The following is a 25,965-nucleotide window of genomic DNA, read 5'->3' as shown; positions in this document are numbered from 1 at the left end:
ACACTTAGACCTTTATGATAAATTCATAACATACCTCCCATTATGCAACATTGATTACACTTAGACCTTTATGATAAATTCATAACATGCCTCCCATTATGCAACATTGATTACACTTAGACCTTTATGATAAATTCATAACATACCTCCCATTATGCAACATTGATTACACTTAGACCTTTATGATAAATTCATAACATACCTCCCATTATGCAACATTGATTACACTTAGACCTTTATGATAAATTCATAACATGCCTCCCATTATGCAACATTGATTACACTTAGACCTTTATGATAAATTCATAACATACCTCCCATTATGCAACATTGATTACACTTAGACCTTTATGATAAATTCATAACATGCCTCCCATTATGCAACATTGATTACACTTAGACCTTTATGATAAATTCATAACATGCCTCCCATTATGCAACATTGATTACACTTAGACCTTTATGATAAATTCATAACATACCTCCCATTATGCAACATTGATTACACTTAGACCTTTATGATAAATTCATAACATGCCTCCCATTATGCAACATTGATTACACTTAGACCTTTATGATAAATTCATAACATACCTCCCATTATGCAACATTGATTACACTTAGACCTTTATGATAAATTCATAACATACCTCCCATTATGCAACATTGATTACACTTAGACCTTTATGATAAATTCATAACATACCTCCCATTATGCAACATTGATTACACTTAGACCTTTATGATAAATTCATAACATACCTCCCATTATGCAACATTGATTGCACTTAGACCTTTATGATAAATTCATAACATGCCTCCCATTATGCAACATTGATTACACTTAGACCTTTATGATAAATTCATAACATGCCTCCCATTATGCAACATTGATTACACTTAGACCTTTATGATAAATTCATAACATACCTCCCATTATGCAACATTGATTACACTTAGACCTTTATGATAAATTCATAACATACCTCCCATTATGCAACATTGATTACACTTAGACCTTTATGATAAATTCATACCATGCCTCCCATTATGCAACATTGATTACACTTAGACCTTTATGATAAATTCATAACATGCCTCCCATTATGCAACATTGATTACACTTAGACCTTTATGATAAATTCATACCATGCCTCCCATTATGCAACATTGATTACACTTAGACCTTTATGATAAATTCATACCATGCCTCCCATTATGAAGACAACGAAAGTAACAAAATAATGTGAATTGTTAAATGGTCAGAGCTGGAGGTTCTACTAATAAGTCCAAATAAAACAACTGATCTATTTGAAGCCTCCCAATTCCTCGGAAATGTCATTTATAAAACCATTCAAACCCCCAAATCCTGAACAGATTTTGTTTAATGGTCTCTCGACTCTGACTAGAATCTTGAAAAGTATAACATTTTGAAAAATGGGATAAAAAATATGGAAAACATAAAACTACTTATAACTACGGCATATCAGTCCCAGGAATCTCTGTCAAACTGTGTAGAAACTGTGGAAATGCTTCTATAGTCATGGGCTAGATATATTTCCAAACTTCACGTTTTGCACGCTTCGCAGTTTCTAGTGAGTGTCCATGTTTCTTGCCCCCTGTCGTCATAATGCATAGATATTGGTAAAGGCGACGTAAGACCATACTCGCTCACTGGTAGCTAGTCACTTCGGATTCACGTCAAGCAGATACCACCGTGTTGCTATGTAAATCAAGTGCAGATTACCCAAAAGGAACTAGCCCTGAGTAACCCAATATATTGCAGAATTAGAACCAGATCGCGATATCCGTATGGCGAGATGCTGTACCAAAACATACCAGCTTAGAGGTAATATTGCACGGCCCAAGCAATGTTGGTCCATACTCTGAGTGTCTGGAAACTACAAATTTCTTCGATGTGAATTGCAATAAACACAACAAGCAACTAGCGTGCACTTAAACCATTTATTGTCAGCAGACAATGTCATTCGCATTTCCGGTCGTTAACGCGATGTGCTTTTCAGGCGCTGAAACAGACAAGGCACTTATCAACAACAAGCTACGTGTACTTATGTCCAGTACAAGCGATGAACTTAATCATCATGGGCACGAGCTTCTGTGATAATTGACAGTCCACAACGTTAAGATTGTTTTCTCCGTCTACACAGAGGATATTGTATACTTACGAGGGGTAGCCACAGTGACATTGTTCGTCAATGCAGTGGAGATTGTATACTTACGAGGGGTAGCCACAGTAACATTGTCCGTCTACACAGAGGATATTGTATACTTACGAGGGGTAGCCACAGTAACATTGTTCGTCAATGCAGAGGAGATTGTATACTTACGAGGGGTAGCCACAGTGACATTGTCCGTCTACACAGAGGATATTGTATACTTACGAGGGGTAGCCACAGTGACATTGTCCGTCTACACAGAGGATATTGTATACTTACGAGGGGTAGCCACAGTGACATTGTTCGTCAATGCAGAGGAGATTGTATACTTACGAGGGGTAGCCACAGTGACATTGTCCGTCAATGCAGTGGAGATTGTATACTTACGAGGGGTAGCCACAGTGACATTGTCCGTCTACACAGAGGATATTGTATACTTACGAGGGGTAGCCACAGTAACATTGTTCGTCAATGCAGAGGTGATTGTATACTTACGAGGGGTAGCCACAGTGACATTGTCCGTCTACACAGAGGATATTGTATACTTACGAGGGGTAGCCACAGTGACATTGTCCGTCTACACAGAGGATATTGTATACTTACGAGGGGTAGCCACAGTGACATTGTTCGTCAATGCAGAGGAGATTGTATACTTACGAGGGGTAGCCACAGTGACATTGTCCGTCAATGCAGAGGAGATTGTATACTTACGAGGGGTAGCCACAGTGACATTGTCCGTCTACACAGAGGATATTGTATACTTACGAGGGGTAGCCACAGTGACATTGTTCGTCAATGCAGAGGAGATTGTATACTTACGAGGGGTAGCCACAGTGACATTGTCCGTCAATGCAGAGGAGATTGTATACTTACGAGCGGTAGCCACAGTGACATTGTCCGTCAATGCAGAGGAGATTGTATACTTACGAGGGGTAGCCACAGTGACATTGTCCATCTACAGAGTGAAGATTGTATACTTACGAGGGGTAGCCACAGTGACATTGTCCGTCAATGCAGAGGAGATTGTATACTTACGAGCGGTAGCCACAGTGACATTGTCCGTCAATGCAGTGGAGATTGTATACTTACGAGGGGTAGCCACAGTGACATTGTCCATCTACAGAGTGAAGATTGTATACTTACGAGGGGTAGCTACAGTGACATTCTACGTCTATGCAGTGGAGATTGTATACTTACGAGGGGTAGCCACAGTGACATTGTCCGTCAATGCAGTGGAGATTGTATACTTACGAGGGGTAGCCACAGTGACATTGTCCGTCAATGCAGTGGAGATTGTATACTTACGAGGGGTAGCCACAGTGACATTGTCCATCTACAGAGTGAAGATTGTATACTTACGAGGGGTAGCCACAGTGACATTGTTCGTCAATGCAGTGGAGATTGTATACTTACGAGCGGTAGCCACAGTGACATTCTCCATCTACAGAGTGAAGATTGTATACTTACGAGGGGTAGCTACAGTGACATTCTACGTCTATGCAGTGGATATTGTATACTTACGAGGGGTAGCTACAGTGACATTGTCCGTCTACACAGCGGGGGTTGTATAATTACGACGGGTAGCCACAGTAACATTCTACGTCTAGACAGGGAAGGGTGTATACTTACGACGAGTAACCACAGTAACATTCTACGTCTACACAGTGAAGGTTGTATACTTACGACGAGTAGCCACAGTAACATTCTACGTCTACACAGTGAAGGTTGTATACAACGACGAGTAGCCACAGTAACATTCTACGTCTACACAGTGAAGGTTGTCTACTTACGACGGGTAGCCACAGTGACATTGTCCGTCTACACAGAGGATATTGTATACTTACGAGGGGTAGCCACAGTGACATTGTCCGTCTACACAGAGGATATTGTATACTTACGAGGGGTAGCCACAGTGACATTGTTCGTCAATGCAGAGGAGATTGTATACTTACGAGGGGTAGCCACAGTGACATTGTCCGTCAATGCAGAGGAGATTGTATACTTACGAGCGGTAGCCACAGTGACATTGTCCGTCAATGCAGAGGAGATTGTATACTTACGAGGGGTAGCCACAGTGACATTGTCCGTCTACACAGAGGATATTGTATACTTACGAGGGGTAGCCACAGTGACATTGTTCGTCAATGCAGAGGAGATTGTATACTTACGAGGGGTAGCCACAGTGACATTGTCCGTCAATGCAGAGGAGATTGTATACTTACGAGGGGTAGCCACAGTGACATTGTCCGTCAATGCAGAGGAGATTGTATACTTACGAGGGGTAGCCACAGTGACATTGTCCATCTACAGAGTGAAGATTGTATACTTACGAGGGGTAGCCACAGTGACATTGTCCGTCAATGCAGAGGAGATTGTATACTTACGAGCGGTAGCCACAGTGACATTGTCCGTCAATGCAGTGGAGATTGTATACTTACGAGGGGTAGCCACAGTGACATTGTCCATCTACAGAGTGAAGATTGTATACTTACGAGGGGTAGCTACAGTGACATTCTACGTCTATGCAGTGGAGATTGTATACTTACGAGGGGTAGCCACAGTGACATTGTCCGTCAATGCAGTGGAGATTGTATACTTACGAGGGGTAGCCACAGTGACATTGTCCGTCAATGCAGTGGAGATTGTATACTTACGAGGGGTAGCCACAGTGACATTGTCCATCTACAGAGTGAAGATTGTATACTTACGAGCGGTAGCCACAGTGACATTGTTCGTCAATGCAGTGGAGATTGTATACTTACGAGCGGTAGCCACAGTGACATTCTCCATCTACAGAGTGAAGATTGTATACTTACGAGGGGTAGCTACAGTGACATTCTACGTCTATGCAGTGGATATTGTATACTTACGAGGGGTAGCAACAGTGACATTGTCCGTCTACACAGCGGGGGTTGTATAATTACGACGGGTAGCCACAGTAACATTCTACGTCTAGACAGGGAAGGGTGTATACTTACGACGAGTAACCACAGTAACATTCTACGTCTACACAGTGAAGGTTGTATACTTACGACGAGTAGCCACAGTAACATTCTACGTCTACACAGTGAAGGTTGTATACAACGACGAGTAGCCACAGTAACATTCTACGTCTACACAGTGAAGGTTGTCTACTTACGACGGGTAGCCACAGTAACATTCTACGTCTACACAGTGAAGGTTGTATACTTACGACGGGTAGCCACAGTGACATTGTCCGTCGATGCAGTGAAGGTCAGAGAGAGGCTGGCACGTGCAGGCTATCAGGCCCTGGTTGTAAGCATTGCGGCAGTCAGTCTGACTTCTACATCTTGCTGGTGGGGGCAAGACACAGGCGGGTGTTACACACAATCAGTATCTGCCTGGTATTATATACGCATGTCTTTGTAACAGTGAAACATTTACCAGCCTTGTGACATGTTTGCTCAGAATTACTTACATGAAGTAAGACCCATCACGTTCTTATCATTAAAATGATCCCGTCCCAAGCAACAAGCATCTCGACTCCCCTTTCTACTCAAATACGCACACAACAGACACAAAACGCACACTCTCAGTCGCTCTGTTCTCTCTCACAAGCACACACACGCACACTTACATTCACAGCACACAATCTCTCTCTCCGTCTCTCTCTTTCTCACAAACTCACAAATAGACTCATTGCACACACATACTGTTTCTCCCATAGACTCGCAAAACACACGCTTGCAACACTTTCATTCACAACATAAACTCTCTCTCTCTCCCCCCTCTCTCTCTCTCTCTCACACACACACACACATGTGCAACACTTACATTCACAACATAAACTCTCTCTCTCTCTCTCTCTCTCTCTCACACACACACACACACACACACTTCCAACACACACTTTCGCCCCCTCACGCACACATACTCAAAACACACATATTGTCTTCCACAAGCAGTCTTTATTCCGGACCTGAAAAGGTCTCAGGTCTGTAGTACACTATGTATATTGCATTATAAACGTTCAATGAACAATACCTTTTCTATGTACAAATGCAGAGCAAACATACATAGACTGAGACATAGCAGTAGTGAAAACCTGTTTAGGTGTACATAAATAGTTTTCTCTTATACACTCATAAAAAACAACGTAAAATGAAATTCAAAAATGATACTGACAATACTTATTCTGTAAACTCAAACATGTTTTGGGGATTACACATTGTTTCTGGAATGTTTTAGAAGATGATGCTTGACAAAATGCAACCAAACATGATTTTGAACGGTTTTATCAATCAGGATTGTCATGATGTGCGTGGATGTCATGCAGCACGAATATCAAGCACCGTGATTGTTTCTCACGTGCAAAACATGAGTACAACATGTGACCATTTATAAAAGACCCAAATGAATCTCACAATTTCATCCACGATCTTTGCAAGTATTGTACACGAGAATGCATGGTGTCCTAAAGACCGACGTTGTGTTTTCAATTTGTTAGAGTAGAAAACCGCGAAATAACTTTTTGTGATGCATTTGTGCTGCTATTGATCTCTAATCAATGATTTCATTTTCAACTTTACTACTTATTTATGTAACCTAGTTGAGCGGTTAGTGCTACAATACCTTAAGTAAAAGATCTGTCGAATTTAGTTAATGTTTGATGATTATGAAAACGGTGCTGCTTTAAGGAAATCAGACTCTGGTTTTGTACAAAATGTTAAATGTGTTCACTCATGAAACGAAATATGACATTATATCACCGGGTTAATATGTGAACCAGCGGGTTTTATGAGTTTAGTTCATTCAATTCATTAGTTGTGAGTTATTCATTTTCTTACATAAACAGAAGTTGCATGCTATTCGAATGTTGGAATTGACAGTTTTCATCATTATTTCCACAACGGCAAATGCATAACAGGGTTCTTTCTATTTCCCGTGGTCGAAGATACATATATGTGAATGATTATGTTTATTGTTAACAAGAAGAAAAGGGGAGAATGGATCTCGTGGAGATGCGTGCGAAAGCACATGTCAGTTGCTACAGTGAACGAAATGGTTTCCCTGATACTGGGATACTTCAACGACGGATCTCTACGCTAGAAAGGGGAATCTTTTCAACTGTGCCAAAACTACTGACGGCCCACGCATAAACAACATCGAGGTTTGACATGGTCGTCTCAAGAATGTTGTGGGAAAACAACATCTCAAACTTTCGATATGGTCATGTTCTAGGCAGATGAACAAAGAATGAACGAGGCAAAGATGCTTCAGTACAATGCTGACCAAACACTGCCCCCAAAAAGAAGTACACATATTTGGAAGAACGACTAAATACCTTGAAGTTCAGGCTTTCAAATGGCCACCTGGCATTGAGGGAGTACCTGGACAATGCCTACTCGTTTGTGAAGATGTTTAGCTCATGATTCTTGGTTCTGGTATATCTGTGTTGCCTGTACATTTTGCCTTCACCATATATAGTCTGTATTAATCATTTTAATTCATAAGGAAATGGTCACTTTGTCTTGCTATTGTATGTTATGTTATTTAAAGCTGCTTATTTTAATGATATAAACCTTTTATGTATATCTTATGTCACATGAATGTGTGTTATTTTTTATGTGGACAATAGAAATTACCATCCCAATAAATGTTTAAATGAAAATGACATTTTACAGCTAGAATCTTGTTTACTTATTTCCGGTGAACTGTTTAGCACTGACTGCCCATTATCTAGAACCATAGCGATACACCCCTACAAACCAAACAGTTTGTTTTTACATCCACCCAAAGGTCGGAGTACTTGTTAATGAACTCTTAAAGGGGCACTGATGCGGAGCGAATAATGCTTCTCGCCAACGGTCTAATTACGAAAGCAGACCGCAAATTGGTCAGCGCCCACTCCTTCGACCGTGACGGACAAAGGAACTGGGCTCCTGTCCATATTAGCAGAATTTCTTCACCTAAACAGTCCGGAGGCCGGATGCCCATCACATGCCATTTGTTTAAAATATCCATGATATTCCTTGTCTGATCGTAACCATATATCCCAGCAGTGTAGTTCTTTTCGGATGCTTGGATGGTATACTTACTGATCCAATTTGATCCTATTTCTGTGTTTTTAACCTCGATATTTAATCATGTTACATGCAAATATGATGTCTACAGGCACGTAGCAAGCCATTTGTTTCAGTACGGAAGATTGCAAAGCTTTATATTTAGGTAGTTTTGAGTGTTGGTTGAGCTGTAATAGCAAATAGCATACGTAAATTCTGGTAGCTATAGTAGCTACAATGGTTTATTATTTATGATAATAAAACACACAATTGATTTATTTGAATTCGTAAACAGAAAAAAAACGATGACTTTGCCTTTGGTAGAGAAATCTGAAAATTGTCTTACGTAAAAAAAAAACTTATTTCACCTATTTACCAAAGTACACAGCAAATACCTGTGTGTATTCCTTATGTAACGAAATTCCGTTGGTATCCTCAAAACAGTTTCGGCCCATAAGTGTTTTCAGGCTGCGACACAGAGATTACATCTTCCTTGCTGTAACTCGCGTTTGATGGTGTAAACCTACACGTGTTATTTGTCATCATTCTCTTAAATTGATGGTCAATTCATGAATTTATAACAGGTATAATTAGTAGCAACACCACTTCGGTTACTCAACACAGGTTCCCATTTGGCATTTCTCCTGTCTGGAGTAAATACTCAACATTATAAATTAAGGTCTGTAATGGCAAATGTGTTGTATGTTATGTAATATGTGCATGTAAGTGATGCAAGAGGGTTTATCAGCTGAGTTACAAAAACAAACATCGATCAAAGGATTAACCGATAACACACTCATTGATTAATTACTTTTATCTTCTAGCGGATTTGTCAAAAGGCAGAGTGTGTAGATGACTACACCCTGTCGTAAAGTGTGAGTGCAAAAACAACATCCTCCCTTCAAAGAATTAACCACCCTTGCGTTGATTGATTGATTGCTCAATATTGGTTAACTAAATTACTTAGAATAGTGGACATCATACAATTAGTTGCCAGGTGTGCTATCTTGGGAGACCAATCAGAGGTTTATCTAGTTTTCACCAACGAAAGACGTGAAACGATGTGTAACTTTTTCGCAAACTAGACAGTTGTAAGACACGCGACATAGAGCAGGATTATTTACCAGCTGCAGATGAATGGAATACGATTTCTTTTACGTGGATATTGATGGATACATTCCTGAACAAGGTAGTAGCCTGACATTGTTGCTATATAATTAGTCTGTTTTACATTCATTATTTGCATTTTGTTTTAATTTATTTGTTGTAGCATTCAGCAGAATCTGTATGACAGAAAACACACACTAGATCGCGTATGTGTGTGAAATAGGATCCACATTGGCAATCTATACACTGTATAAATGTTGCTGTTATGTTAGAAATTTACTATGAGTATAAGCAAATCGTGTGTTCTTTTATTAATTTTCAGAATCATACAAATACGACAATAAACTAATTAGGGTTATGAGACAAAATATAGAGACGTGCATTGGCTTCGTTATTTTTCCGTCCTAATAGTTTTTTACCATTTCTACCACTGGCAGATGATTAACCTTCAAAGTGTTTCATTTGTTTTCATAATACATTTGTAATGAAGTACAAATGACTTCACCTCAGTTGATCTGTCTATAATTAAACTATCAATTGCGCTTACGGACTGCGCAGCAGAGGTCACGAACCAGTCACGAATTCTGTGATATCATCCGGGTACTCACGGGAGAAAAACAATAACAAAAGTTTACACCAGTCCACGGATATAACCTCAGTGAGTGTGGTGATATACTTGTGCTTCACCTTCGTGATATGCTTTCAGTATACAAGGTATTTGTCAGCAATATTTCAAACTGAAACTGAATGGATTTAATTATTGAGTGTAATGATTATCATATTCAGGGTGTGATATTACCCAGTCCCTTATTGTAGTACTTTGGTTTTGGGTGTATCAAGAAAACAGCGTTTTGCTCCGATACAGGTGAAGATGAATCCCAGTCACATCTTCAAGTTGGTCACTTGCCACTGACATATCAGACCATGCTAATTCTATTAGACATAAATCAAACCCAATGTCGGGTGTTCCTGGACACCACAGCACAATCTGATACCATTCGCATATACTTACACAGTACGACGCAAGTGATGAAGAGGGTGAGCCAATGAATATAGTAACTCCGGGTGATACGACTGAGGATTGTTACGAGTGTGTATTTTCTGTATATTGTTGTTATTAATTCAGTAATAATTATTGTTGGGTCATAACATTTAGTGTTTTGAATAATAATCATGATGGGTCACATTTCGTTTTAATAGATGGTCACCACTTTTAGGATTCTGGTTTCCGGATTTATCTGTTTTCTAAGTTTTTTATAAGTTTTCTATGTGTTTGCTTGTGGGAGACTTATTCGAGGGCATTCTACAATGTTGACGATGTTCGTAAGTGCCCGAACTTTCGAGAAATGACTTAGTATATGTATAAAAAGGCCGGTTGCCGTGTTGAGGGAGACACTCATTCATAATTACTGGAGTTACATCATCAAAATCCGCCAACGCCTGAATCTACATTATGTGCTGTCAGAGCGATCGCTGTGTTTACATTCTGCATAGTTGATTCTCTCTCACACCAAGACTTTGGTGAGTTTGCTACTAAATATACTTTGTGACTAAATATATTTTGTGACCCATTGCCCATTGATTTTGTCTCATTTGTATTGAATTTGTAATCAGCATTGTGAAATTGACTTGTGACTTTGTATGCCTTGCTCTCGCTGCATAATACAATTGGAACGTTTATGACTTGTCTTTGTCCTGTTTTGCTGGTTGTCACGCTAAATTCGTAACCGTAACAGGATAATCAAACCCAGTTTGTATCAATACATGTGCCTCTTGATTTACAAAGGACAATAGATACTGGATCCAAGTATTTGCCACAACAAGTTAACACACCAATACAGAGTGATGCACTTGTAGACATACCAGTACAGAGTGGCAACCCTATAGACATAATAGTACAGTGTGGTGAATCTATAGACTAATTATTACAGAGCTATGCGCCCACAGACGCACCGGCACTGAAAGGTACACCTACAGACACACCTAAACAGACGGATACGCCTATTGACATAGCGGCACTGGGTGATACACCCACAGACATACTGAATGGATTTAGTTATTGGGTGTCATGATTATCAAATTCCCGCACAGATTCATGCGCCTATAGACATACCAGAGCAGAGTGATAAGCCTGTAAACATACCAGTCCAGACTGACGCGGCTACAGACTCATTTTCGCAAAGTGTTATGGGCGTGGAGGAATATCATCTCTGAGGAATAGTGACAAAGACTAAGGAGTAGTGACTATGGAGTAGAAAAGGAATACTCCCTGACAACGACCCAGCATCATCATTAGGTGAAGAATATGATCCAGATACAACCACACTCGACTCAGCAGACTCAGAGTTTTTCACCGGTTCAGAATCTTCAAATGAACATTTGGTCAAACAAGCGAGGCTAATTAAAATTGAAGACAAGGAAACCACATGACAAAGCAAGCCTATATACGTCCAAGACCCCAAATTTTGTCATCTGTTCAAACAAGCTACAGACTAAGGAATATTCAGCTCAGATACGCCAGATTCATGAAAGAAGATTGTTTCAGCTTCCTCGGTCTGGCGGAAACACTACACAACAGGTGCCACGCTCTGGTCTTTACTGCGTCAGCGTTCCATCTATCAGTAAGTATGACCGCCACTCATTTGAAAAAAACAACTTTGTGATCATTTAGAAGAAAGGATGTATGAGTACACTGATTTTTTTCCTATCAATGAGGACAGTACCCAGTAGACTGGCAGGATTATTTACTGGAAGAAGAAAAGCTGCTTGATGCTGTCTACTTCTCCAACAGAGTTGCAGACTTCCCCCGCTGTCACTGGCAAATTGGTCAGGTCAATATTTTCGAATGTTTTGCAGCAAAACATCTGTCAATCTCATGGACATTACGCCAACAACCCAAGGAAATGAGAATGAACAAAGAATTGTCTTGGCACATGTATCGTTCACAGGACTTCACGATCACTATGCTTCACATATGACTCAAGCAGTGCCATTAACATCATCAACGTACATATGCCACGACAGTACTGTATTGACGTCTACTTCAGCAACATCCCAAGGCAATCCATTCTCCAATCAATTCCGGTACACTAAAATGGTTTGAGAGCACTTAGAATCATTCCCAACAGACGATGCTCACTACACCCGTCGAGATCCGAACAGAAAACTTTGAGGGTCGACATTAAATGTAAAACATGTACGAACTGTACAATGACAAGTGCACCAGTGATGCTACCAAAGCAATGTCTTCATCACTTTACAGGACGGTGTTCACCGAGGAGTTCAACCATTCTTTTCACGTACCAAAGAATGATCCGTGTTCACTTTACCAGAGGTACTGCAGAGAAAAGGAGAGTTTGTTAGTTCATCAAGAACTTGAAACGAGTACATCCAACACCAAGAGAAAGTGTGAGCCCGTGAAGAAAAGATAAAGGACAAGGACCTTGCTCTGATGGATAAATCCTTTTATTTTGGGGGCAATATTTGATATGCAGGCTAGATTATATACGCCATGCCCACTTGTCAGTGAACGTTTCTACATGAAGAAATGGAACTTCTACAACTTCATCGATGATCAAGTACTTTATGTTCACACTTCGGTATAGGTTCTTATACCGTTTTCAAGCCTATGGGAGAATGATGGGGTACATCAGTATATGTACAAGAAAACAACAAATGTGGGAAAGCAAGATCAAAGAGAGTTATATGATGGGCTACAGTGACATGATGATGATCTTAAAATAACAAAATGGGATGAGTGGGATTACGATGACAATAGGTGAAAGGAAGTTAATTGGGGAGAAGCCAAGTTGGTTGGGGGAATACTTAGTGGGAAGGCAGTGGTGAGGAATGTGAGTTAGGGAGGTTTATGAGGAGCCAGATCTAAAACCGGCATTATCTCCACTCTTACCTACCGAGCACTCAACCTCTACTCTGTCACCCCTCAGGCTGAACTTAAACATCTCCGACAGGTCTTCACCCGACTTAACAACTATCCCACTAAACTTGTTGACCGTCTCATCAACTCCGTCCTCAACTCAGCACCAAAACCCAGTACTAACAAGCCCGACTCTGCTCCCATTCGCATCTCACTACCCTACATCCCATATGTAATAACATTAAAGGCACATACCTGGACTATTTGCATGCCTTAAATATACTTCCTGATTCTTGGAAGTATACTATTAAACACTCTGGAAATATCCAATTTTCTATTTACTCTTAACTGAGTGTCGCTGGAATTTATTGAAATCATGCAAAGGAGCTAGAATTTTTTTATGACGCCTTGATTTCCGATCTGGATTTACCTAAAATATGTCTTAAATAGCAAAAATCCTTTGGTAATATTACTTTTGATTGGAATCAGACTTTTGTCACTAATGGTTTAAAAGATGTTAAACTACTTGATTTTCAATACAAGTTTTTACACGGTATTATCTAAACTGAAATTAACTATTAAAAATGAAACTTATAGACAATACTGTTTGCTGTTTTGTAATGAGCTGAATGTGAATAATGTTCATGTTTTTTGGGAATGTAGAGTAACACAAATATTCTGGAATGAACTTGAAGGATGGGTGAATGATCATACTGAGAACATACTTAAAATAACAATCTCGTTTGGCTTGGAACATAATTCACAGACAGATTATGAAATCATATTACTCGTTCTGCCAAAAGTATAGTAATTCATGTTGGATCAATCAATACACTCCAAAACTTCAAAAGTTCATGTTTATTTTGAGAGGTGGAGAGTTTACATTTGTTGGAGAAAATGGCTCAAGTGTCGTTGATTATTTTCTTGCATCTGCTGATTTGTTTGAATTCGTAGAAAAATTAAATGTTGGTGACAGACCTCATTCGGATCATTTTCCTCTAGAGCTGTCGTCTACGTTCCCGTCTACCTACCGTTCTAACCGGACAGTGGATTGAGCTGAGAGTTTTAGCAAATTTGTATGGGATGCTTTTAAGCAGGATGATTATATAATGTTTCTTAAAGGAAGTCTGGATGCCAATAAAGATTTAATATTTAGCAAATTAGAGACTTCTTTAGAAGAGGGCATAGACAATTTTATAAAGCGTATATTAGATTCGGCAGCCTGTATGAGGAGACAGTTTAGACAAGGTGATCTAAACCGTAAACCGAAATTCAGCGAGGAGTGGACTGTAGCTAGATCGGAATCTCGGAAGGCCCTTAGGCAATTCAGATGTTATCGCTCTGTGCAGAATCGTAGAAGGTATTGTAAAATCAGAAATAAGTATAAGAGTGTCTGTAGAGCTTTCAAGCGTGTAGTACAAAACACAAGGTTATCTCGACTGAATAGTACCCACCACAGTCCAAGGCTACTTTGGCGAAATATTCGCACCCTCCAAAGAGGCGCCCTACCCTTATCGAGTGTATCACAGGCAGAATGGTGTTGCCACTTCAGGGACTTGTTTTCTAAGGACGATAGTATCTATGATGCACATGATGACACAACAGAAACACATAATGGTCGTGACGAGCAAATATAAATCAGTTTATTGCATGAAATATTATGATATTTGCTATCACAGCTGAACCAACACTCAAAACTACCTACATATAAAGCTTTGCAATCTTTCGGACTGAAACAAATGGCTTGCTACGTGCTTGTAGACATCATATTTCCACGTAACATGATTAAAGATCGAGGTTAAAAACACAGAAATAGGATGAAATTGGATCAGTCACTATACCATCCAGGCATCAGAAAAGACTACACTGCTGGGATAATTTGTTACAATCAGACAAGTAATACCATGGGTATTTTTAAATAATGGCATATGATGGGCATCCGGCCTCATGACTGTTTAGGTGAAGAAATTCTGCTAATATGGACAGGAGCCCAGTCCCTTTGTCCGTCACGGTCGAGGGAGCGGGCGCTGACCAATTTGCAGTTTGGTTTCGAAATTAGACCGTTGGCGAGAAACATTATCCGCTCTGCATCAGTGCCCCTTTAACTTTATCTGTAAAAAGGAAACGTCAAAAGAACAATAGTTACTTCTACTCTAACATATTAAAGTTCCAGTTATATAAAGAGACCTATTGCAGCACAAAAGTTGATGTGGATTAAAGGATTATTGGATGAGGATACTTTATGGAAGAATGATAGTTCAATATACCTTCCAAACATGTCAAAGCTTTGGACAGCTGACGGAAATATAATAGTAAAAATATGCTACCGAAAATCACAAATAAATTTTTGATAGATGTCCTGAAGGTATGGTCTGAATTTTTAAACATTGGTCACAAAAAGGCGACCAAGGGAAAGTGTAAATTTATCCAATATCTATGGTGCAATTTTATCATCTCAATAGTCTCTAAAACAACCGGTTTGTTTCAGGAAATGGAAAACGGGGATACATTGCTGAACCACAATAAAAATCAAAATGGTATGATTCACCCCATGGAATATAATAATATATATTAATTTCCTTGAACACCTTAGCATTAAGAATGCAGTATTTGATAATTTCAGTAAGAAAAATCTGTCTGTTAAGAAATTGCAAAATAAACAAGTATATCCGATTTTAACATTTAAGATAAGTTTGATAACAAAAGGAAAGTAAGTAAGTAAAGTAAGTTTAAGAACATTTTGTAAACAGACCCGAGAGTCTTTCCAACATCTACTGTTTGTGTGTAGTTTTGTATAGGGAGTGTGGACGGTGTTGTCATGACTCGAGATATTGGGCGAACGACACATTGAATTAACACTAGAAAATATATTATTTTGTTTAAAGGGGGAAAATAACAACCCTCCAAACATTATTTGCCTAATAGTAAAGAAAATATTTACACTATGAACAGAGAAGAATTAAAATCAAATTTTCAACAGATAAAAAGTGAGACCAAAAGATACCACAACTCATGTAACTTTATTGCTTTTCCACACGATGACTAAGCTATTTGTGACATTTTGGTCATATGTCCCCACTTTCCTTGCACAATAGTACGCAAGTTGCAAAGTTTACCCAGATTCAGTGTGGTCTCAGATGTAATAATTATATGACATTGTAGTATCATTAATCAGACATTATCATTACTGAGATAATGATTACTGTACACTTCCGGGATGACTGTGACTCGAAAGCTGGTTTGTATGTGTATGTAATTCAATACAAAGTGCCTGACATGTGCAAGTCATCCTAGACCTAATAAATTCAAACATTATGTGACAATGTACTATTAACTGTCTGTTATATGCAATTCTCCCTAGACCCACTGTGGTCGTACATGGAAAAATTAATGGGTGATGAACTATTATTAATCAGATGTTGTTATTAGTGAGATGATGATCACTGTACATTTCCATGATGACAGTGACTTGCAACCTGTTTGTATGTGTACCAGTATGTATTATATTAAAACAAATGCCTATACCTATGCCCAGGCCTACTGTGGTCCCGCGTGGAATCATTATATGATGATGTACCACTATTAATCACATATTTTGACCACTGGACAGCTTAACGATAACAGCGAGTTAAATGTTCGTATGTATACATGTATGCATCCATAAGTGCCTGGTGTATGTAATATGTATCTCATGGAAATTAAAACTGAAAAATTACTCTGTACTACCTACTCTGTACTACTTACTCTGTATTACTTACTCTGTACTACTTACTCAGCCCCAATCCGATAGTCAGGGCGTAGGCATATGCTTAAATTTACTTCTGCACATCAAAGCCAAAACGGTATTATACCCACCTAAATACATCTTTATAGAGTTAAAAACGTAGTATTCCAAGCAAACGTTGCTCGAAGTGAAACCCCTTTTACTATATGATGGCATGTCCAAAAGTAGTGAGCCTAAGTATAGTTTCCATGTCCAGTGTTTATCAAGTTTTCATTTTATTGTGAAGGGATCATTCGCAAAGCCACATCCAAAGTTTCACATATGTGGGTAGTGTGATGCACGTGATATGAGTCATCACAACACACTGGGGTATAATATTTGTAAAATGATTCCATAAAATGAAAACGATATGTCATTAAATATTGTCCTCAGATAATAGCATATAAAATATGTTCAGAATGGTATGGAATGTATTCCCATCATAATCAACAGCCACAGATTTGGTATGTTTAAAGAAGATTTAGACAAGGGCGCCCCAACTTTGATCTTTCACAAACATTGTGTGCAGATATTCAAACTTACACTATTTACAATATGTTGGGAGCCGACACTTGTGTGACCATTCGTTTTAACTTACACGATTGGCATCATGTATAAATAGTGAAAACATCAGGATCAGTTATGTCCTTATGATGACGTCATCTGGAAGGGGGAGTTTAGTGTCTCCAAAGCAAGCTCTTTCAGTAAGCATGAAGGAGAGAGCCACTTTAACAAGCGTTTGTAGCTTCAAATGTTTTTTTATCCACTTTAATATACAAGTTTGATTTTAGCGGACTTCTACCTACCACAAATACACAAACTGTTTCTTGCGTATTTTGTTTCCTGAAGTTTGTGATGCAATTATTGCAGATTTTGCGTTTTTGGGGGTACCAAGATAAAAAGTCAAAATAAAATGGAGATCGTAAGGCTGGATAATAGCAAACCAGTTTGCTTTATGTTGAAAGATACCATGTCGAAAATAAAACATAAAATAGCTACATTTATATCATTGTAATGGTGAGGCTCACTATTTTTGACATCCCCTCGTATATACTCTGCAAACATACTGAGTCGCAAGCGTTCCTTCCCACTTGCCACGGGTCTTCAAATACACCGAACACCTCAAAGGTGTATCTTTAATTGTGCTTAAATCCGCAGACAAGTATTATATCTATCTACATATCACATTGTGATGCTACATAACTGATCCGTTAAAGTGAAGCCCTTATCTGTCCACTTTCAAAATAGCCTCCATCAAAAGTGTTGAGTCTGTTCGGCCTGTCTTGTCCCGGGCTAATAAAAGAAACGTCAGCCTATCCTATGTATTTCGTGTGACCAACAAAGCCAATGACTAACAGACACTGAAAGATCATACCTGTCAAAACTGGAGATCTGTCGTCTAGAGAAGCCCGAAAGACTTCATTACAAAATTTTAAAAGATATTTCTCCATTTGATAGCTATCTTCTTCTGCCTAAACATGTATGTCATCACCTCCCGAAATACAGAACTTGTAACCATAATCTGCTTGTCATGGATGGCTGTTGGCTTACCACAGTGAGAGAATATAGGACATGTAAACTGCGTATGTCGCTGTAACCGATGAAGTCCACTTCCGTTTAAATGTGAAGCTTTTTATGAATGCAGATCCAAATTTATCCGAAACAAATACATAATACTGTTCCCAAGTATAACAAAGTACAAGAAATTGTTGAGTAGTAGAAATGTAAAAAAAAAATCAAGAACCTTGCACAAGTCATCTGTATAATAGATAAGCGCCTTCTAGTGTGATTGCATACATGTGTGCCGGATGTCTCAAGCGGATTTTATATTTATATGCCTGGATTTAAATATTCATAATTGTTTTCAATCGTAATGTCTTTATGTCGCCAGTACAATGTAACCGTCATCTTGGAAAGTACAAATTGTTGTTATGCTGGAAACCTTTCTCTTGTACCACTCGTGGATTGCCTTCTTGGGAACAAATTCATTCTTCACGGATAGTCACTCGTGGGTTGCCTTCTTGGGAACAAATTCATTCTTCACGGATAGTCACTCGTGGGTTGCCTTCTTGGGAACACATTCATTCTTCACGGATAGTCACTCGTGGGTTGCCTTCTTCGGAACACATTCATTCTTCACGGATAGTCACTCGTGGGTTGCCTTCTTGGGAACAAATTCATTCTTCACGGATAGTCACTCGTGGGTTGCCTTCTTGGGAACAAATTAATTGAATTAAATTGAATTGATAATACTATCGTTCTTCACGGATAGTCACCGATCAATGGAATGTATTAGGAATGCTCAAATTAGACAAGTTACCGAATTACCGCATGATGTGATATGTCATGGTTAACAACGAGGCTACTCGGAAATGTTGTTTCTAAATTTGGTAAACTTCAACCGTTTCAATCCTGTTTTCCTAAACACACAAACTGACAGTAAAAGTATTTAAGAGAGTGGAGGGAGAAATCTTTTTACCATTAACTCCAGAGTCTCACCACACCTTCTCCAAATGTATCCCTATAAAACTCGGGTAAAATTGGGCAGGTAGGATCTGTTCCAAATCATCTAATGTGCAAATGACTATAGTATTTGTTGACAAGAGGTTGGTGAAGTATCTCGGACCAGTATTAACAGTCGTCCCTCAAAGATCAGTATTAGAACCCGTAGTATTCATAATATTCCTGATTTTGATGTAAGTTCAAGGAGAGTTGTTGACGTTGTCAAAACAGTTGCTATCTGGGAAAGCGAGGATAAGTATGTTAACACATTCGGCAAATCATTAATAGACCTCTGCTCCGTGTTTGGCTTACATATTGTTAATGATCGCCATAGAAATGATACACATGTAGGCGCAATGACCTTCTTCGGCAATACGGGTGCGAGTCTGACAGATTACTGTCTGATATGTTTAGATGTGAGTGACCGGGTACTTCATTTTAATGTTGTGAATAGATCAGAATCAAGCCACTTACCTTAATTATGTGTCTATAATGCAAATGTATGCAAGGATGAAAGTAGTTCAACATTCAACAAGCACGTCTGGGATATTGATAAGAAAGAAATATATGTAACGAACTTGGGTTCAGATGACAGTACCAGTGCAATCAAATATGCAGAAAACACAAAGGAATCTATAGACTTATTCACAAGTACTATAAACAAAGCGGCAAAATGTTTCCAGGTTGAGTTCAGCAGAGGTAGTTCTGGCAGACAACTTAGATGGAAATGGTTTGATGGGGATTGCAGGCGGGGTAGGCGGGAGGAGAGTCAGGCATTACGCAGACTACGTAGTAACAAGTCGAGAGAAAAAATTACATCATATAGAGTCACAACAAACAGATATAAATCTATGATAAGAAAGAAACAGAATGATTACAGGCATAAAATCTCACAGTCTCGGGGCGATATGCTAAACAAGGATTTAACGCACTTTGGGCGTAGTTTTAAGAAGCTTCGGGATACTCCCCGCACTGTGTGTAATATTAGTACTGAGAAATGGTTTGACTACTTTTCTGCATTGTACGTTGAAAAGGAATCTTCGGATCAAGATTTCCCTGAAAGTCTTTCTGTTTTAAATGAAGAAACTCGTGAGATAACGGGAGATATCAATGTTGATATCACAGAGCAGGAAATAAACATGGCAATAGATAGACTCAAGGGAGGTAAGGCTGCTGGACTCGACCAGTTGATTGGTGAATTTTTCAAAGAGGGAAAACACCATATTAACCGCTTTTTGCAAATGTTGTTTAACCACATATTTAAGAATGGTTTATTTCCACCTCAGTGGTCAATGGGCATGATACTACCTATTTATACATCTGGTGATAGGATGAATCCTGACAACTATAGGGGAATAACCTTAATGAGTGTACTTGGGAAGATATATACAGCGATTCTTAACCAGAGATTGACGACATTGGTAAAACAATTTGTAAAAAATATAAGAAGAACAGGCAGGTTTTCGAGAAGGTTATTCAACAACAGACAATATTTTTATATTGAATGCTCTTATTCAGAAACATTTATCTAAACGGAAAGGCAGATTCTATGTAGCATTTATAGATTTTCGTAAAGCATTTGCCTCCATTGATAGAAGACTCTTACTTATGTTATTACATAAGATAGGATTATCAGGAAACATTTTGGGTGCTTTACAGGCTATCTATGAAAGAGTTAAATATATAGTAAAGTCTAACGATTCTTTCTCAGAGGTATTTGAATCGTCCAGAGGACTACGCCGAGGGTGTGTCTTGAGCCCTTTGTTGTTTTCCCTATATATAAATGAATTGATATAATCCCTTGAGTCTACTGGTCACAGAAGAATTAAACTATTCCCGGAATATATAGAACTGCGCATTTTACTTTTTGCGGATGACAAAATACTCTTTTCAGATACAGCCATTGGTCTACAAAAATATCTTGACACTTTGAATGCTTATTGTATAAAATGGAAATTGCAGGTTAATTTACAAAAAAACTAATATTGTGGTGTTTAGGAAACATGGTGGTCTACGAAAATATGAAAAAATGGTACTTTTGAAATGACTTAGTTAAAATAGTTCAACAGTATAAATATCTTGGTGTCCTGTTTATATATAATCTAAACATGCAAAAATCTGTACAAAGTGTCTGTATTAAGGGTAAAGCTGCGCTACATGAGCTACTGAGGTCAATGAAACCGCTAGGCAATCTATCTTACGAGCAGTATTTTAAAATATTCGATACGAACCTATTTGTGTGTACCGCGCAGAATTGTGGGGCTACCAGAAGTTTCATGTTTTAGAACGAATACAAATAACAGCCTGCAAAAGATTCTTGGGAGTTCCAAATAATACACCAAATGCAATGGTTACTGGTGATTGTGGCAGATTCCCAGTCCATGTAGAAACGTTTACTAGATGCATTAGATATTAGTTATCACTACTCCACATGTCAGATAATAGACTTCCCCAAAAGCTTACAATATGTTATTTTGTTTAGATATACAGAAAAGAGTTAGCTGGGTATCATTTCTAAGAGAATCACTGTTCAAGCTGGGTCTTGGATATGCATGGATATATCAAGAGATTGGTCATTGCCAGTTATTTTTTGAATATGATAAAGATGAGGCTTAAAGATGTCTCCATACAAGAGTGGCATTCAGTTTTAACCGATAGTACTAGATACGACAATTATTCTTTATATAAACAAACTATGTTCCCAGAAAAATATGTTACAAATTTTCAACTTTCAGCAACGAGGCGATACATAGCTTTACTAAGAACCGGAGGCGCCCAATTACAGGTAGATATCGGACGTAGAAATAATATACCTAAAGAGGATAGGATTTGTAAACTTTGCAACTTAAATGAAAAAGAAGATGAATTCCATGTTATTTTAAAATGCCCACTGTATACTGAAATTAGACAACAATATATTCCTCAGAAATACATTAAGAATTGTAATCTTGTAATGGTTTGTACACTTATGTCTGATTGTAGAAGTGAAACTGTGTGGAACTTATGTAAACACGCCATTTCTATTAGATACGAAAAGATGAAAGAGCAAATGTAAACTATATATGCCAAGTGTGTTATATTTCCATTGCCAACGTATATATGTATGACAATATGTTTATTTGTATATGGGCCTGTGGATACAATAAACTGAATTGAATAATATATGTGGATGATATTATAGATGATATTGATAGCAATATTAGATTTTTCGCAGATGACTTGTCTCCATATGCAATAATTGATGACACTGACATAAAATATGAAAGGTTTCATTCAATCCTAACAAAACGAAATAGATACAGTTTATTCGAAAACTAAAGCATTAAACCTGATGGTACAATGAACAGTGTGATTATTCAAGACGTATAAAATAAACTCACATGAACTCAATAATAACGAAAGTTTGTCTGTTGATGAACTGCTTAAAAAGTTTTAAATCTAGACGTATCGCGACGTAAATATCGCATAAAAGTTTAGAAAATATATTGTTCTGAGTATGTATTTTCTGTATATTTTTTTGCATTAATTAAGTAATAATTATTGTTGGGTCACAACATTTAGTGTTTTGAATAATACTTATGATGGGTCACATTTCGTTTTAATAGATGGTCAACACTTTCAGGATTCTGGTTTTCCAGAATTTATCTGCTCCTAGTTTTCTATATGTTTACTTCCGGAAGACTTATTCGAGGGCATTCTACAGTGTTGACGATTGTTGTAAGTGCCCGAAATGACTTAGTATGTATATAAAAGGCTGGTTGCCGTGTTGAGGGCGACACTCATTCATAAAAACTGGAGGATATACATCACTGCCAATGCTTGACCATCAAAACCCGTCAATGCCTGAATCTACATTATCTGCTGTCAGACCGATCGTTGTGTTTCCCTCTCGCACTAAGACTTTAGTGAGTTTACTATATTACATTTTGTGACCCATTGCCTTAGATTTTGTCTCACTTATATTGTATTTGAAATCTGTTATGTGAAATTGATTTGTGACTTTGTATACCTTGCTCTCGTTTCATAATAATACAATTTGAACGTTTATGACTTGTCTTTGTTCCGTTTCGCTGGTTCACAAGGGGATTTCTTACATAGTTTGTCACTGTAAATTCTTAACCGTAATAAAATATAACTCTGATCACCTTAACTTGATACAATAAAACGATGGAATTCCCCAAATCCATAAGTTCATAATGTTGATACCTTATCCCCCAAAACGAGAGACTTAACACTTTTGATTCTGACTATGTTGAAAATTGAGAGAGAAAATGGCTAGGAAAGTGATATGTAGGTAGATATAATACTAATCTGTGAATAATTAAAAAACAATTCAAGATACATGTGTGAAGTCCAGCTGCTTTTGTCTAGCTGACTTCCCGAGCTATGCCCCGCCGAACAGTAGTGCCGGTGATTAGGAATGTGGGGAAGAGATCGTTTCATTTTGGTTTACATACAAGGGACAGTGACATTTTTGGATGATATTTGTTTGGATATGTAAATTAAAAACATTTTCGGGTCGACAGAAATATTTATAGAGAGTTGCTAAAGTATTTATCCTGTTTCGTTTAACAATTCTTCTTTTAGACATAAGCGTGGTCAGCCATGTTCAAAGGTCGATAACCCTTCAAAAAGGGAAAAAATAGATTGACGTCTTGCTCGACGTTGTTCACGACGTCGCCCGTTTGTTTGTGTACCCAAAAGATATTTTAGAACGCGACGTGGCTCAAGACGTCGTCTTTTTTATGCGAGGTCGTGGGCGACGTCTTCTACGACGTCGTTCTTTTCTTATGTGGCACGCGGTGGCAGTTATAAGACACCATAAAAAGTAGACGTTGCAACGCTGTCGATCAAAATCAGGCAATTGGACGATTGCAAGCTGGCGAATCAAAGAGTGAGGTGGCAAGGATCTTCAACGTTCATCCCAGCAAAATAACTCGATTGTGGGATCGATTTCGTCTAACAAATTCGACAAATGACTGTCCAAAGTCAGGAAGACCTAGAGTCACCTCACCTGCCCAAGATCGGTACACCCGGGTAACCCATCTACGTGACCGCCATCGTACCACCCGCGACACAGCACAAGAACAGTTTGTAACCCAAAGAGTGTCCGATCAGCCAATCAGGAACCGTCTCCGAGAAGTAGGAATGCGTGCCATACGTCAAAACGTTGCCCCCTCCTTGACACGACTACATCGACGTTGACGAGTGAGATGGTGTAAGATGGTGCTGCCATGGAACCAGGCAAACTGGAGGCGCATATGGTTTAGCAATGAATCCCTGTATCTCCTCAGGCGACGTAATGATAGAGACCGTGTCTGCAGACGACGTCATGAACATGTTGTTCCTAACTGCATCAGATAGGTGGACACATTCGGTGAAGAGTGTGTTATGAAGGGGTGGATCTCATACACCCACAGATCGGAACTTGTGCTTGTCCAAGGCAATCTGAAGGTCAATCGATACATCGACCAGATTCTTTGTCCGCACGTCCCTCAGCTTGTTCACCGTCAATGGCCGCTCTTTCAACAGGATAACGCCAAGCCCCACACAGCACGTGCCACTGTGGCCAATAACGACATCAGTACCCTCCCCTGGCCTTCCAGATCCCAGGATCTAAACCAAATCAAACACCTTTGGGATCAGATCGATAGAAGGGTACGTTGACGTCGTAATCCACCTTAGAATCTTCAACAGTTGCTGCACATGCTGCAGGAGGAATGGAGGAGGATTCCACAACAAAACATCCCCCTCCACGCACACATGCTCAAAACGCACATACTGTCTCCCACTAGCAGTCTTTATTACGGGACACAATGTGTAATTACACAATGTGTAAAATTACTAAAGAGTGATATCTTCAACGGGTGATACATGCCTGCCACATTCTACACAGATTATGATATTTGGAGTGTTTTGCTTAACACACAAAAACTGTTTACAGGCTTACAGATGTACCAAATGTAATCCCCATATTTTTTGCGCCATATTAAAGAATATGATATATGTTCATATCAGATTTTTGAAAAATAAATTCATGTTGAGATCAGCAAGAATACGTATTTTTCCTGGACTCCATGGAATACTGTCTGTGCTTGCACAGCTGCATAGTTTGCGTGCAATGGCCAATATAATTGATTAATGAAATATACACCTAGGAATTAGTACGAATTTGTAGTTTCAAGTTTACAATTTTATAATACCATTTTCCATTTTTCCCTAGTTTTCTCCCATTTTAAATACCACTACGTTTGTCTTATCCAAATTTCTGTCCGCTTTTACAAAAGTGTTCTAGGTCATATATTTACCTTTGCAAACCGCAGAGTCAAACGCTTTAGCAAGGTCATCAAATAACGCATACAAATAGTATGGGATTAAAGGGTCAGGCGAATATTTAAACAATTCAGGTATCATGTTGTTTATTCCTGGGGATTTGTTAAACTGATTTGATTCTGGATGTTACCTAATATTTCTGCACTAGTTATAGGCGAGTATCTGTTCTCTGAGTTCACAGTT

At 38.7% G+C, this 25,965-nt stretch overlaps 1 protein-coding gene across 1 annotated transcript in view; it reads right to left on the bottom strand.

Annotated features, from left to right (window-relative positions):
- Positions 1 to 1,951: 1,951 nt before the first annotated feature.
- LOC137284324 (uncharacterized) overlaps positions 1,952 to 25,965 on the bottom strand; it is a 36,634-nt gene continuing 12,620 nt past the window's right edge. Inside the window, exons 3-4 of the mRNA XM_067816090.1 lie at positions 5,371 to 5,491; positions 1,952 to 2,027 (exon numbers count right to left, since the gene is read on the bottom strand). Coding sequence (XP_067672191.1) covers positions 2,021 to 2,027; positions 5,371 to 5,491 — 128 coding nt within the window. The 3' untranslated portion in view covers positions 1,952 to 2,020. The remainder of the gene's footprint in view (positions 2,028 to 5,370; positions 5,492 to 25,965) is intronic.

Source organism: Haliotis asinina, chromosome 5 (assembly GCF_037392515.1).
Source record: "Haliotis asinina isolate JCU_RB_2024 chromosome 5, JCU_Hal_asi_v2, whole genome shotgun sequence".
NCBI classification, from domain to species: Eukaryota; Metazoa; Mollusca; class Gastropoda; order Lepetellida; family Haliotidae; genus Haliotis; species Haliotis asinina.
This window is presented reverse-complemented; position numbering and strand designations above follow the sequence as displayed.